General features: G+C 32.7%; 1 protein-coding gene across 1 annotated transcript; it reads left to right on the top strand.

Moving 5' to 3' along the window:
• Positions 1–12,337: 12,337 nt before the first annotated feature.
• LOC131169308 (U-box domain-containing protein 30-like) lies at positions 12,338–14,797 on the top strand. Its single transcript, XM_058128513.1, has 2 exons — positions 12,338–12,623; positions 12,808–14,797. The coding sequence occupies exon 2, from the start codon at positions 13,206–13,208 to the stop codon at positions 14,541–14,543; it is 1,338 nt and encodes a 445-aa protein (XP_057984496.1). The 5' UTR covers positions 12,338–12,623; positions 12,808–13,205; the 3' UTR covers positions 14,544–14,797.
• Positions 14,798–15,028: the final 231 nt, after the last annotated feature.

Genomic DNA, 15,028 nt, shown 5'->3' with positions numbered 1-15,028 from the left:
TGTCACAGAGATTCGTAGTTTTCTGGGTTTAGCTGGATACTACCGTAGATTTGTGAAGGGATTCTCCATGTTGGCATCTCCATTGACCAAGCTGCTTAGAAAAGATGTAAAATTTCAGTGGACGGATAAATGCCAGCAGAGTTTTGATGAATTGAAGAGATGTTTGACTGAAGCTCCAGTCCTAACTTTACCCACACCGGGTAAAGAATATACAGTTTACAGCGATGCTTCTCACAACGGGTTAGGTTGTGTGTTGATGCAAGATCGAAATGTCATTGCCTATGCATCACGCCAGCTAAAACCGCATGAGAGGAATTATCCGACACATGATTTGGAGCTTGCAGCCATTGTGTTTGCTCTTAAGATCTGGAGACACTATTTGTATGGGGAAAAGTGTTACATCTACACAGATCATAAGAGTTTAAAGTATTTGGGCACCCAAAAAGAGCTGAATTTGAGACAGAGGAGATGGTTAGAGTTGATAAAAGACTATGATTGTCTGATAGACTATCGATCGTGGAAAGCTAATGTTGTGGTCGACGCCTTAAGTCGCTAGACTATGTCAAGTCTAGGTGTTACTAGTTTGTCTTTGGTACATGAGTTGAGATCATTACATGCCGCTTTAGAGATTAATGATGAGGGGCATAACGATTGCATGGCATGTACAAAGTTGTTGATTGATCATATTAGAATGGCTGCTCAGAATGATCAGAAGTATCAGAAGTTGATGGAAGAAGTCCGACAGGGCAAGAAACCAGAATTCTCAATCAGAGATGATGGTTTACTGTTACACCAGGGCAGAATATGTGTTCCTAATGATGTTGATTTGAGGCGATCATTTTGAAGGAAGCACATGAGTCTCCTTTGCCATGCACCACGTGGCACAAAAATGTATAGAGGGCTAAAGGAGCATTCGGTGGATGGCTATAAAAGAGATGTGGCGAGTTTGTATCCAAATGCCTAACTTGTCGCAAGTAAAGGCGAGAACATCAAGTACCACTGGTTGTTACATCCACTACCAGCACGAATGGAAATGGGAAAGAATAACGATGGATTTTGTGATGGGACTTCCGAGGACACGTAAGAGTCATGATGCGATTTGGGTCATTGTTGTGATTGACTAAATCGCTCATTTTCTGCGATTCGGATGGACTACGCTTTAGAAAGATTGGCTAAGTTATACATCGATGAGATTGTGAGATTGCATGGAGTGCCAGATCCATCGTGTCGACAGAGATCCTAGGTTCACTTCTAGATTCAGGGTAGTCTTGAGAGCCCTAGGAACTAGATTGAACTTCAAGATCGCATTCCACCCAGATAGATGGCGACCCGAGAGGGTAATTCGGATCTTGGAGGACATGCTACGGGCTTGTGTGATTGAGTTTGAGGGTAGTTGGGATACACACTTGCCTTTGATTGAGTTTGCTTACAACAACGGCTACCAATCAAGCATTGGAATGCCTCCATATGAAGCTTTGTATGGCAGAAATGTAGAACCCGTTGTGTTGGGATGACGTGGGTGAAAGAAAGATGATCGGACCAAATTGTTCAACAGATCAAGAGAAAATCCGTGATCAAAGATCGACTTAAAGTCGCATCGATCGTTAGAAGTCCTACATTGATCCAAGAGAAGGGATATTGAGTATGCAATGGTGAGAAAGTTTTCCTCAAGGTTTCTCCTTGGAAGAGGATTATGAGATTAGAAAGGGGAAACTAAGTCCTCGTTTTATCGGGCCATATGAGGTTCTGGAAAGAGTGGGTCCTTTAGCATATCGGTTGGCACTACCTCCAGAGTTGGAGAAGATACATAATGTCTTCCATGTGTCCATGTTGAGGAGGTACCGATCAAACCCATCTCATGTACTACCAAGAGAAGAAATAGAAGTGAATCCAGACCTCACATATGAAGAAGAACCCATAAAGATTCTCGCTTATGAGGTGAAGCGACTACGGAATAGCAGATACCGTTGGTAAAAGTCTTTGTGGAACCATCATTCGGCCAAGAAGCTACTTGGGAACGAGAGGAGGACATGAGGAGACAACACCCACAGCTGTTCAGAGATTGATACCAGGTAAAAATTTCGAGACGAAATTTATTTAAGGGGGGGAGAATTGTAACACCCCCGTTGCATAGCCTGGTAGATTTCACTATTCCGGTGACCGGTGTCGGTCCGGACAATTAATGGGATTAGGGCCACACTTAAGACAACATGAGAAGCCATAAACACAAATAATTAGTAATATTTAATTAGTTAACTATAAATAAGAAAAACAGAACATAAGAGGTTAAACGAGCCGAGAGTCACAGCGATGAGTGACCTCCTCGGGAACGACTGCGAAGTCATTTTAAACTCAAATTTTGAACCGTAAAAAGTGACGCTGCGGTCCTTAGGACCCTTATGGACATAGTGGAAAAGAGAAAATCACAAAAAAGAACTGTTAAGTCAGTCAAATAATTAGGTCAGGGAGCCGGAAGAAATATTGGATTATTTGCAAACCGGGATGAACCGCGAGGCGATTTGGTCAATTGACCGAGAGTCGACTCGACCTAACTAATCACAATAAAATCGGAGAAAAGAAAATTTCGGAATTGAGAATTAAATTAAAGAACTAATAGAAAAAAAAAAAAAAAAGAAAGAAGATGGAAAAGTCAAAGTGATGACATCATGCATGATGTCATAAAGGCTTAATTGATTTATTTTATTAATTTGGGAATTTTGGTCTTCCTAAGACATAAAAGAAAAGAAAAGAAAAGAAAAAAAAATATAATAAAGTCATCTTCTTCATAAAAAATGTGACTCTCTCTCCCTCACCCTCTCCCTCACCCAAAACCTCCATTAAAGCTCATTTTGAGCTTGATCAAATCCCTAATTTCACCATAGAAAAATTAGCCACCATAGTTAAAGCTTATCTAGGCAACTTGAGAAGAGGATTGAGCAAGAAAGAAAGAAGGAAAATTTGAAGAAAATGAGGAAGAAAATTATGCTCAAAGTTGGTAATACAAGCCTTAATTTTTCTTTGTTTAATTAGTGTTTATATGGCATTAAGAGCTTGTAAATAACCTTAAAATTAAAAAAAATGTGGGAAGAACAAACTGAATTTTGGGGCAGCTTGAGAGGAGTATGGTTTGCATGAATATGATGCAATTGAATGAGTTTAGAAACCTTACTTAGTTAAATGATTAACATTAAAATCATTAGAAGTAGTTAAATGCAAGAGTTAGTGAGATTAGGGTTTCAATGCTAGGGTTTATGAACCAAAATTTGGAGAAATGCATAAATGACATGTTGGACCTATTGTGAAGTGAAATAATGGTCAATTATGACCAAATAAGTTGTGTGGGAATGATAGGAATGAAAACTAAATTGAGGTAACGGTCATGCTGCTGGCAGCATGACCAAACCCACTGAAGGACCAAAACTCAATTTTATAAGTCCAATTGATATGCCACCAATTGGAGATGAAAATAGACATAAAAGAGCACAATTTTCATTGAGGAACCATGGCCAAAAACTGACCAAAACTTGGTGAAACAATTGACCAAAGTGAATTGATTGCTGGCTGCCACTGCACCAAACTGACTAAATGAACAGTAACTGTTCATTTGGTCATAACTCGAGCTAGGTAGGTCAAATTGACCTGAAATTTTACCAGCAATTAGATATGATATAGACCTAAAACTTTCATGAAGAACACCAACCCAAATTAGGCCATTAACTCATTCAAATCATTGAGCAAAGTTAAATTTACTGTACTGAGATTCTGCAGAATTTTCATTGAGCAGCAATGTTTGGATGGCTATAACTCTCTCTAGAAAACTCGGATTTAGGCGATTCTTGAACCGATGGAAACCTAAGACATAGTACAACATTTCATATGAAGAAAGTGAGACCAAATTATGAACTTAACTTGGTCAAATTATTAACCAAAGTTGGACCAAAAATCTGCCAGCACTAAAATCTCAGTATGAACAGTACATATGAACAATAAACTTATTTTGGCCATAACTTGAGCTACAAAACTCCGATTGGGGTGATCAAAAAATGAGAATACACTTAAGACAATAAGGAACATTGTCTATGAAGGAAGTTTTGTCAAATTCCAACAGTAGATCGACCAATGGAATAGTACAACTTCGGAGAACCAAAACCGAAAATTGGCAATTTTGCCAAAATGACCTAAGCTTTAAACAAATGACCAAAACCAACAAGTTTGGTGACCAAAATGTGGTATGTGGGTGAAGTTGGAGTTCCCATACCCATTAAGCCTTAGAAAGTCAATAATTTGACTTGAATAGTGCGATGAATAGTAACCGAAACACAAAATTTCGAGAACGTCGAATTTAACACGTTAGAGCTAGGTAAATGTGAAGTTAAGTTTATTTTGGATTTATTTTAAGTTTTAGTACTGAAACATTAGAAAATTTCGTGTTTCAGTGGAAAAGAATACCGGGACAGAACCCGAGGAGTCGAGTCAAGGCCAACAGGCGACTCGTTTGAGGTTTGTGCACAACATATACTTTTATAATCATCTTTTGCATATCATTTTGAATAATGTGAAATATTGGATTATGGCATTCTTATGATGTTTGATCTAAATTGTTGAAATTTATTATGTATATTTGAAATGACAATCTTTAGAAAATTGTTAAGATAAGTTATTAAACAAAAGTAACATGACCATATATTTGAAAAACTCACTATAAAGAATAGTTGGGGTAATTTGTTTTGAATTTTGATTCCTTCTCTGGAGAAGTGTTGAGGTGTGCCAGTAGAAGAGGATGTGAATGGATATCCATATATTTGAGCTAGCTAGCCTTGTGATATGATTTCTCTTTAGCCTCTGGCTATTGAGATTCCATTTGTTTCGAATGGCATGATCTAACTGTGGGTTTTATGAAATGTGTTTTGATACTTTGAAATAAACTTGGTTTACATGTAAAATCTTACAATGCATGATTGTATTTAATTTTCATGTTTAGTCAAATTTTTGAATTAATGTGCTTTAAGTTTTGCATAAAGATTATTTTAGTATATTGTGCACCACTGAGTCCTAGTACTCAGCGATAGCTTTTATTGCTGTCGCAGATACAGAGACTAGAGGAGCAGATCGAAATTTCTGAGGTGTGAGAAGCTACCAGCCTAAAGTTTTCGGGTATAATTTATACCCTAACTGTAAATATTTCTTTTGATGTATATATTGCACATAAATGTATGGACATGTACATGGGTCTTGAGCAGCTTGTACAAAGTTTGTATAAAAGTTATAATAAATTTTAATTTGGACTTTTTGAATGTAAATTTTAGTATGATGAATATATAAATTGTTTATCTTGAATGGAATATGAATAAATGATATTGATGGACAGTATTTTGAGAATTTTTGAACTTGTGAATTTTGAGAATTGGTTGAGATTGAGTATGAATTTGAAGTAGTGGTTGAGAAAAACTTTTAGAAGTGCTTTTTACAGGTATTCGAAGAACGGTTTTCTCAAAATACAGAGGAAACTCTGTCAAAATTTTTACAGAATTTGCGAAAAACTAAAATGGACCAAAAATATTAACTAGTTTTAATTTTAACTAAATGTTTTAAATACTTATTAGAAATGCTCACCACTTGTCAAAGATAAGAAAATTTTTTTAAAATCCCTTGTAGGGTACTTAATGAGTTATCGGTAGGTGAAGTTCGGTAGTTCATTAGGTATTCTACGGGATCATGTTATGCCTTACAGAGGGGTAAGGTGTGACATGGTCGGAGAGGTCGAATCAATATGCACAGTACACACCACAATAATGAAACTTCTTAAAGGGCCATAACAAAAAAAAACTTAGATTTAACCTCTAATAAGAGGAGAATCTAAGCCTGTGCACGTACCATGATAATCAAAACAAAGCTAACTCTATTGTCTCCTCAACAAATGAGAGAGACGGGTAATAATTTAGTCAAGCATCTATAGTGAGATATAAAACAATATCATGAATCTCTTTATCCTTTTTGTGAGCATAAATCACAACACAATTTGATTCAAAGTCAATTCTAATATCCAATAATTTTTATGCTCATCACAATTCAAAACATATTCTATCACAATTTTTCAAAACATAATTTATTCAATCCACAACAATGCTTAATACTTATTGAAATACCATTTCACAAAGCTAAATTCATACATACTATAATAATTTTAATAATCATTGAATTAAATTCAATACTTGATAAACATAATACGTAAGGAAAATAACTTCATTTAATCATATGAAATATTCAGAATAAAATCAATTAAAAACTAGTTGTGCGCAAACCTCTGATGAGTCGCCTCTTGGCCTTAATTCAGTGGGTCTTTTCCCTTTCTAGTGTATTCTCTAACTGAAATACACAATTTAAAGTGTTTCACTACCCATTTAAATTATTTTTAATAATAAGGTTCAATAATTAAATTTTATTAATACTATTCTTTTCATTAGTCAACCTATAATGTTGACCTTTAATGTACACTAGGTGAATTAGTTTTAATGTCACTAATATGTTTCATTTTTCATTCATCACATGTTGATATATGTGTTGCCAATTTCATTTCAAAGCTTATTGCATTATTGTAATTATTTAGATTTCATGGCTAACATTTACTGTCTATTGGACCAAGTTACAGTGTAAATTTAATAGATTTCTCTTCATTAAATTGTTTCTCATTGTGTCTTCTTTAATTTCCTTTTTGAATCACTCCATTTGGAGTTGTATAGCTCAAGTTATGGTCAATTAACCATAATTAGGTCAAATCTAAATTTTAGTTTCTTTTTTAGGCATTTTCGGTTCTGACTTTACTAATTTATTTGGACTATTTGTAATCACATTGAGGTCTAGCATTCTTCATAAGTATTATTTCCCTATGTCTTAGGGACAACTAGAAATTTTGCTTATCATTTTTCAAGTCTTATAGAATTTTTTATAGAAAAATTGTTAACTTGGACTTAAAAGTCCTATATTGGCATGGTCCTTAATTAGGTCAATGTCTTGACCTTAAATTCTGACCTTATACATATATAATTTGAGAAAGTTGTCTAAAATAATATTTTAGGTCTCTTTCTTAGCTTTCCAGATTGGTATGGCTCATTTAAATTAGACACTTTTGGTGGGAGATATGCTTATTTGAATTTTCTGGACTTAATGGCCAATTGTACCAATTCAAGATTTAGTGTGCCAACTCAATCAAGTTAATTGACCTAGTTCCCTTGATTTTTGGATTTTGGTCAAATTATCAATATTGTAGATTTATGTCTTATTAAAATTTTGGGACTGATTTCATGTCATTTGGAGTTCTATGGACCAAGTTATGGTCATTTTACTATTGCTTGTCAAGTTGCACTTATATTGCAAAGTTTAGGTCATTTTTAGGTCAAAGTCAATTCGGCCAGTTTTTGTAACCCAAATTGTGCAAGCATTTTGACTTGATTCTGGTCATTTTTGGGCTTTGGTATCTTTATAAGAGTTGTAGCTCTATATCTAAACTTTCCATGGTATAAATTTCAGGTCATTTGAACCTGTTTTGAGTGAGTTATGGCCAAAAAATTGATTACTGTTCATATGGTCAAATTCTGGGTTCACATTTTAGACAATCCGGATTGGGTCATTCTTTTAGGTCACTTCTAGGCAGAATTTGAGCAATACTTCTACATGAAAGTTATTCTATTTTATGTCTAGTTTCACCTTCAATTGGCCTCATACCAATTGGAGTCACAACTTTACACTTATAACCTAATTTATACACTGTCAACAATCACAACCTGCATAAGAGAATTTACACTCCCAGTTTGGCAATTCTCCTCCTCCCAATACTTCAATATTCATTCTTGGAACTTCTATATTTATTCAACACAATTCTAGCAAAGTAAATTGGGCAGAATACTCAAGATTTTAAGGTACACAATACTCCATTAATATTCAACATGTAAGCTAACCCAAATTCAATATATATACTCACCGAATTGTCACATACATTTCCATGACAAATGCATACATACTGCCCCCAATTCAACTCTATCATATTTTATGAATAATTTTCATCAATTCACATACAAATTCAAGGGTTTACAAGCTGCCAACCATGGCAATTTACTAAGGTATTCAATTCCCTTTTTAAACTCCTAATTTCAAGCACTAACATATATATACATGGGCATTAACTTGCGACAATTCAAATTGACTTAATCAACCTTAATTTCCATCAATTAGAGGTAGAAAAAACTCAAGCACATCAAGCTTTCATGGCTGCCAAAATTAGCTAAATCCAATTACCCAATAATTCATCAATTTTTCTTCATCAAACATCATCCCTCACCTTAAACATCATTTTGCCTAAAGAAAGGAGGAGTAATTGGACACTTACCTCAAGTTGAGCTTGTTAAAACTTCTCCAAATCTCTCTCTTTCAGCTGCCAATATCCTTCCCTAAGTGTGCTAATCAATTTTAATGAAGCAATCAAGTGGAAAAAGGGCTCACTTCATAGTTGCAAGGAGAGGTTAAAGATTTTAGCCATGTAAGTTTTCTTTGGGATGCATTCGGCTGGTTTAATTGCTGGAGGTTGAAGATGATGTTCAACTGTCCAAAGGGCGTTATATAGGTGTCCCACAATGTGTGTAAGTGGAGCACTAACTTTAGAAAATGACTTATTTAATTAAAGTTACTAAATTTGTAAATTTGCCTCATTACTTTCACTATTTATATTATGTACCACATTTTTATTTTTCATTATATTTTCAAAGTGTAATATCACTTATTTTTAATGGACATTGAGGTCTAAGTCAACTTTAGGTGTCAAATGACCAAAATGCCCCTCTTCGGGTTGCATTCCTGATTTTTTGTAACACCAATTTTTATCAGTTTCTTGATTTTTCATTTTTCTTTGTACTAATTTATTAATTTTCTTTGACATTTCTAATGTCAATTACACCTCATTTGGCCTTTAATTATGTCTCAAAAATTATTTCTGAGGGTCCCCTGCAGTCCTGGGGTCGATTATTGCCTGCGCCGTAACTTCTCGGTGAGGTCACCCTTCGCTTCGGTGCCGGCTTATTTAACTTAGTTTCACTTTTTCTCTTTTATTTTTCTTTAATTTTTCTTGTATTTTCTTTTTATTTATTTCATCATTTTATGCCTATTTATTATCACTGAAGTGTAATTTCAGACATCCTAACTTGTCCGGACAGACGTTAGATCACCGGAGTAGTCGAATGTACGGACTACGTAAAATGAGGGCGTTACATTATAAACTTTGATAATTTTGTGAAAATGTGAAAACACTTATGCATATATGAAATAAATATATACTATTAATTTAATATTACAATTAAATAATAAAAAATATTTTTTTATTTTTCATAAAAAATATTTTTTTATTTTTCATAAAAAATATTTTTTATATATAAATTATATTTTATGAAATACAATGAGCTTCAATTATTAATTACGATAAGCCATTATTAATTAGGCTAACAATAACCCAACAAGCACATAGAAGGAGGCTTTGTTTTGTTTTGGGCTTCAGAGAGCCCAAAAATTCTAAATTTTTTAATATTACAATTATAAATTGATTGAAAAAAACAATGTTTTATACAAATAACATGGCGAGGAACATATAAAAATTATCACCTGATTTTTTGTTTTGACATTTTAAGATTTGTGAGTTAAATTTTATCAAAAACGTGCCTTGTGGTCGACTTATTATTAATTTTGAACCAAATACCTTAACATTGTCGGTCTATATTATTAATTTTAATTATATTAAGTCCCTTTAATTTTTTACATTATAATTGGGTCGAATCATTAATCTGATTGGAATTGTATCAAACTTTTTAAATCAAAATTATTTCAAATTAAATTAAATCAAACCATAAAATTAGCGATTCCAACCCAGAACCGATTTATGGCCAAGTGTACTAAAAACTCCACTAGTAGTATGCATTTGAATGCTTCCTTATTGTTACACTGATTTGTGAAATTGAAGGAGTAGAGTTTGTTTTCTTTGCAATTAAATGAAGAAATTGGAGAAAAACGTGTTATTTATGAGTTGTAGGCCTCTTTGATATTACTGTTGAAACTGATATTGAGAAAATTATTTTTTTAGATATATTAGTTAGAAAATATTAAAAAATAATTAAAAATTAAATTTGATCAAATTTAATTATAAAAACATTAAAATAACAAAATAACTTTTTACAAATTATTTTTTTAATAACAGTTAAAATAATATTTTTATTTAAAAAATAATTTTAAACTTTAAAATTCAATATCAAACATGATTTAATTAATTTTAGCTTTGTGCATTTATGTTTTCAACTTTAGATAGGTAGGAATGTGTTACTGTCGCAGTTGATTTTCTGTACTATGAATATTTTTTACATTAAATGGAGGAGTCGACGGTGAATTTTTTTAAATCAATTTCTTATATGAAAATAAATTTATTAATTATTAAATTAAATATTTATATTTAAATATATTATAATATATTATAAATTTAAAAAATAAATATATAAGATTTATATATTTAATATATAAATAATAAATAAAATATAAATAAAAAAATTCACAGTTTAATTTAGAAAAACTTAAGGCTCAGTGAAGCCAGGTGGCAGTATATGATTGGCTGGGAAGTGCTAAAGTGACTCAAATAGGAGAGCAAAATAAACAAGAAATTATTAAGTACCCTTAATATATATATATATTAATTTTTATAATTATATAAAATTTATTTCTTAAGACGAATTCATATTTTTGTACGAAATAAAATATATTTTTTTTAGTGCTGTTAATATATTTTATAAGAAGGTAGGGCAAACAAAACGAAGCCACCGGTCAAAGCAGCAAAAGACTAGATAAAGCCAATAGGCAGCCGATGCCTGTAGTCAAAGCAAAATAATAATAATAATAATAAATAAAGGTTTTGGTAAAAAACAAAAGGCTTAGCTGGCACTTTATATAATATAACAAAACGACATCTCAAGGTGGGCCCAACTAAAGGTCAGAGACAAAAACAGTAATTTTCCGAAAAAGTTTTTTTTATTAGTTTAAAAAATAATTAGTAACTTTTATTTTTTTTATTATTAGATATAATAAATTTAATTTTAAATTAACTTTTATATCTACTAATTAATATTTCTAACAAAATTATATTTTCAAAAGTAAATTCAATAATATATTAAATAAGTTTTCAATGTTTTCTTTAAATAATTTTATAGACAACGGTTGATATTGATTAATTATCAATCAATTAATTATTTGACTTTTTTTTATTAATTTGGCTTTACATTTTTTTTTATTTTTGAATTAATGAATTTTAATTTATGCTATTTAATTTAAACTTAAATTTTATTTTTAAATTAATTAAATAATTTTTTTCATTTAGTTTTTATCAATATTTTAACTCTACTTTACATATCATTAATTAATGTATCATTTTGATTATATTTTTTATTGAGTTGTATCTATTTTTTAATAATTTTATTATAAATCTCATCAAACTCTATAACTTTCTCTTTAAGAACATTTTTTTATTCAAGTAAATATGTAAGTAACTTATTTTTTTTACTATTGTAAAGTGGATCAAATCACTAAAAAAATAATTATTCTCATAAATTAAGTAATTATTAATATCAGTTATCAATAAACTTATAAAGTATAACTTTCAACTAAAATAATCAAAATAAAAGCTATTACAATTACTTATCAAGCACCATGTACTAATGATTTATTGATAATCGAGTCAATTTGAGACATTAATCAAACATAAGTGTTTAATTGATAATTATATAAATTTTAGAATTTAATTGTAAAAATTAGAAAATTTTATGAATTTTTTTGGTAATTAAACTTGATTTGAGATTTTCTATGTGACTTTTTTAACAATAATACGACAATTGACGTGAAATTTTTATTAAATATATTAACTATTTATTGATGATTAGGTCAATTTAAGACATTAATTAAATATAAAAATTTAATTGATAATTATATAAATTTTATGATTTAATTACAAAAAATCATAAAATTCAAAATTTTTTTGTAATTAACTAAAAAATAATTATATAATAATATAATTAATAGAGTTAAATTATATATTTTTTCTAAAATATAGAAGTTAATTAATAATTTTATTAAAATAAATAGATTGAATAAGTAGTTTGGTTAGTATTATTAATAAAAAAAATTAAAAAAATTAAATAATTTAATAAAATATAAAATAAAAATTTAATAATATATTTTTTAAAATATAAAGGTTAAATGGTCAATTTCTTTTACGATTAAATGGCAGTTTATCTAAAATGCAATACGGAAGTCATTAGACAGAGAAGCGAGAGATTACGGCGAGATATGACAAGACTGCACGTGTAGTGCGCGCGGTGAGGGGCTGATTCACCGGTTGCAGCGGTTCCTTCCCGGTCGCACTCATCTCAAAATCAAAAAGGAGTAATTCTTTTATTTTCCATTTTTATTATTTTCCGTGAAAAGCTCTCTCTCTCATTAAACACTTGCCCCAAAAGAAGAGGAGAACTAGGGAAGGCTTTGCTGGACATTGCTTTTCGCTTTCTCTTTCTCACTCTGCTTCACTCTCTCCCTCTCTCACTCCACTGGTATGCTTCCTCTGATGTTTACTCATGATTTTCCTGTTCTTTTGATCTGGATCTCTGTTTTTCTCTCTCTTATTCTTATCCATTTGTTAGATTTTTTTTTACTTGATTTATTGTATAATTATAGTTGTTTTGGTTACTTTTTGGGTGTCTCTTTTATTTTATTAATTTTTTTTTTCTGTTTTAGGTGTTCATGATTTGACCCTTTTGAAGCTTGAACAACAAAGTGAGAGCAGCTTGATTATATGTCTATTGTTTGTGTTATTATGATACCAATGAGTTTTTTGACCGTAGAAAGGCATTGCTTAAAGCAAAGGGAAAGCAACAGGAGGGGAAGGTGATGCATATTTGTGGGCAATAAAGGAAGAATTTTGTTTGTTGCTTGTGATTGTCAATGACAGAGAACTCCATTCTTTCTTTCCCCTTTATTTCATCCTTTTCGCACATTTCATGTGCAACCTAGATGTAATGTGCCATGAAGGGTGCTTGTCATTGCAGTGATTTGGAGGGATTCTTTTTTCCCTTTTTGTTATTGTGTTTGTGTTGTTGGTGGGTTTAGGTTTTTCTTTGCAGGTTTTTCAAAAAATGCCAATGTTTCAGCCCTCTAAGAGGGATGGCATTGCTGGGTTTGATGGCCAAGTTTTAGATTTAGACACTGCAGTGAAAGATGGAGTTCTGGGTGGTGTTGGTGGTGGGGTTATTGGTGCTGGTGTTGGCGAGAAATTGGACCTGAAGAAGATGATTGAGGAGCTTGATTTATCAGAAGTTCCTTCAGTATTTGTATGTCCGATATCCCTTGAGCCAATGCAAGACCCTGTTACTCTTTGCACGGGCCAAACCTATGAGAGACCCAATATTCTCAAATGGTTCAGTTTGGGGCACTATACCTGCCCTACCACAATGCAAGAACTGTGGGATGATTCAGTTACGCCAAATAAAACTCTTTATCACTTGATTTACTCTTGGTTTTCACAGAAGTATTTGCTAGCGAGGAAGAGAGCAGAAGATGTACAGGGAAGGGCAGCAGAACTTATTGAGTCACTGAAGAAAGTGAAGGGTCAAACTAGGGTTCAGGCACTGAAGGAGCTGCACCAAGTTGTAGCAGCTCATGCTACTGCTAGGAAAACTGTGGTAGATGAAGGTGGGGTTGCAGTGATTTCATCTTTACTAGGTCCATTCACAAGCCATGCCGTTGGTTCTGAGGTAATTGGGATTCTTATGAATTTGACACTTGATTCAGAGGCCAAGTCCGATTTGATGCAACCTGCAAAGATTTCGTTAATGGTGGACATATTAAATGAAGGTTCAATTGAGACGAGGATCAATTGTACTAGATTGATTGAGAAATTGATGGAAGAGAAGGATTTTCGCACAGAACTTATCTCAAGTCATAGTCTGTTGGTTGGGTTGATGAGGCTGGTGAAGGGTAAGAGGCACACCAATGGTATCTTGCCAGGGCTCAGCCTCCTCAGATCAATATGCTTACATGAGGAAGTAAGGAGCTTGATTGTGACCATTGGAGCTGTTCCTCAGTTGGTTGAGCTGTTACCTTCCTTGGATCCTGATTGTTTGGAATTGGCACTATTCATATTGGATTCATTATCTTCTCTACCTCAGGGACGAGTGGCATTGAAGGACTCTCCAAACACAATATTGAACATGTCACAGTTATTGATGGGAGTTCCGGAGATTTGTACTCAATATGCATTGTCAATTTTATGTTCCGTATGCAAACTTGCTCCTGAGGAATGCCCATCACTTGCTGTGAATGTGGGCCTTGCAGCAAAGCTCCTGCTTGTGATTCAGAGTGGTTGTAATCCTGTCTTGAAGCAGCAATCTGCAGAGCTTTTGAAGCTGTGTAGCCTAAATTACATGGATAGCATGTTCATTTCTAAGTGCAAGCTTATAAAGACAATCCAATGAGAGGAAAGTTTTAAATGTTGAGATATGCGCAGCCCCTCGAGACATTGCAGAAAGAAGAATTCATTGGTGGCCAGATTTGAGACAACGAATTATCTCAAACATCTGGCATATGAAATGGGGTTTAAGGTAGAAATTATGTGTCCTGTACATACTTAAAAGCATTTAATTTTCAGCAATTAATTCAACATTCATGTAGAAGAATCATTATGGGGACATCTAAACACCATTCTACACTGCTGTAGATTTTGTTTTCTTATCAGTAGCAGGTGCTCTTGCCAATCTTTGTTTATTTTTTTTTTTTCTCTTTTCCAAATAAACCCCTTCCAGGAACAAAGTCATGTAAAATGTTAATATCGCAATGAATTTGTACCGGGGTATACTTGTATAGGGAGAGAAATTCGCCCAAGTATGTTGTGGATGCAATGGCAATTGCAGCTGCTGAGGAATTCCCTTCTATTAGTTCTTCAGGGTCCCAGGGGCCTCAG

This window comes from Hevea brasiliensis, chromosome 10 (genome assembly GCF_030052815.1).
Source record: "Hevea brasiliensis isolate MT/VB/25A 57/8 chromosome 10, ASM3005281v1, whole genome shotgun sequence".
Lineage (NCBI taxonomy): Eukaryota > Viridiplantae > Streptophyta > Magnoliopsida > Malpighiales > Euphorbiaceae > Hevea > Hevea brasiliensis.
This window is presented reverse-complemented; position numbering and strand designations above follow the sequence as displayed.

Coding starts and splice junctions, on each gene's coding strand:
- LOC131169308 (XM_058128513.1), top strand. CDS start 13,206: ATGCCAATGTTTCAGCCCTCTAAGAGGGATGGCATTGCTGGGTTTGAT.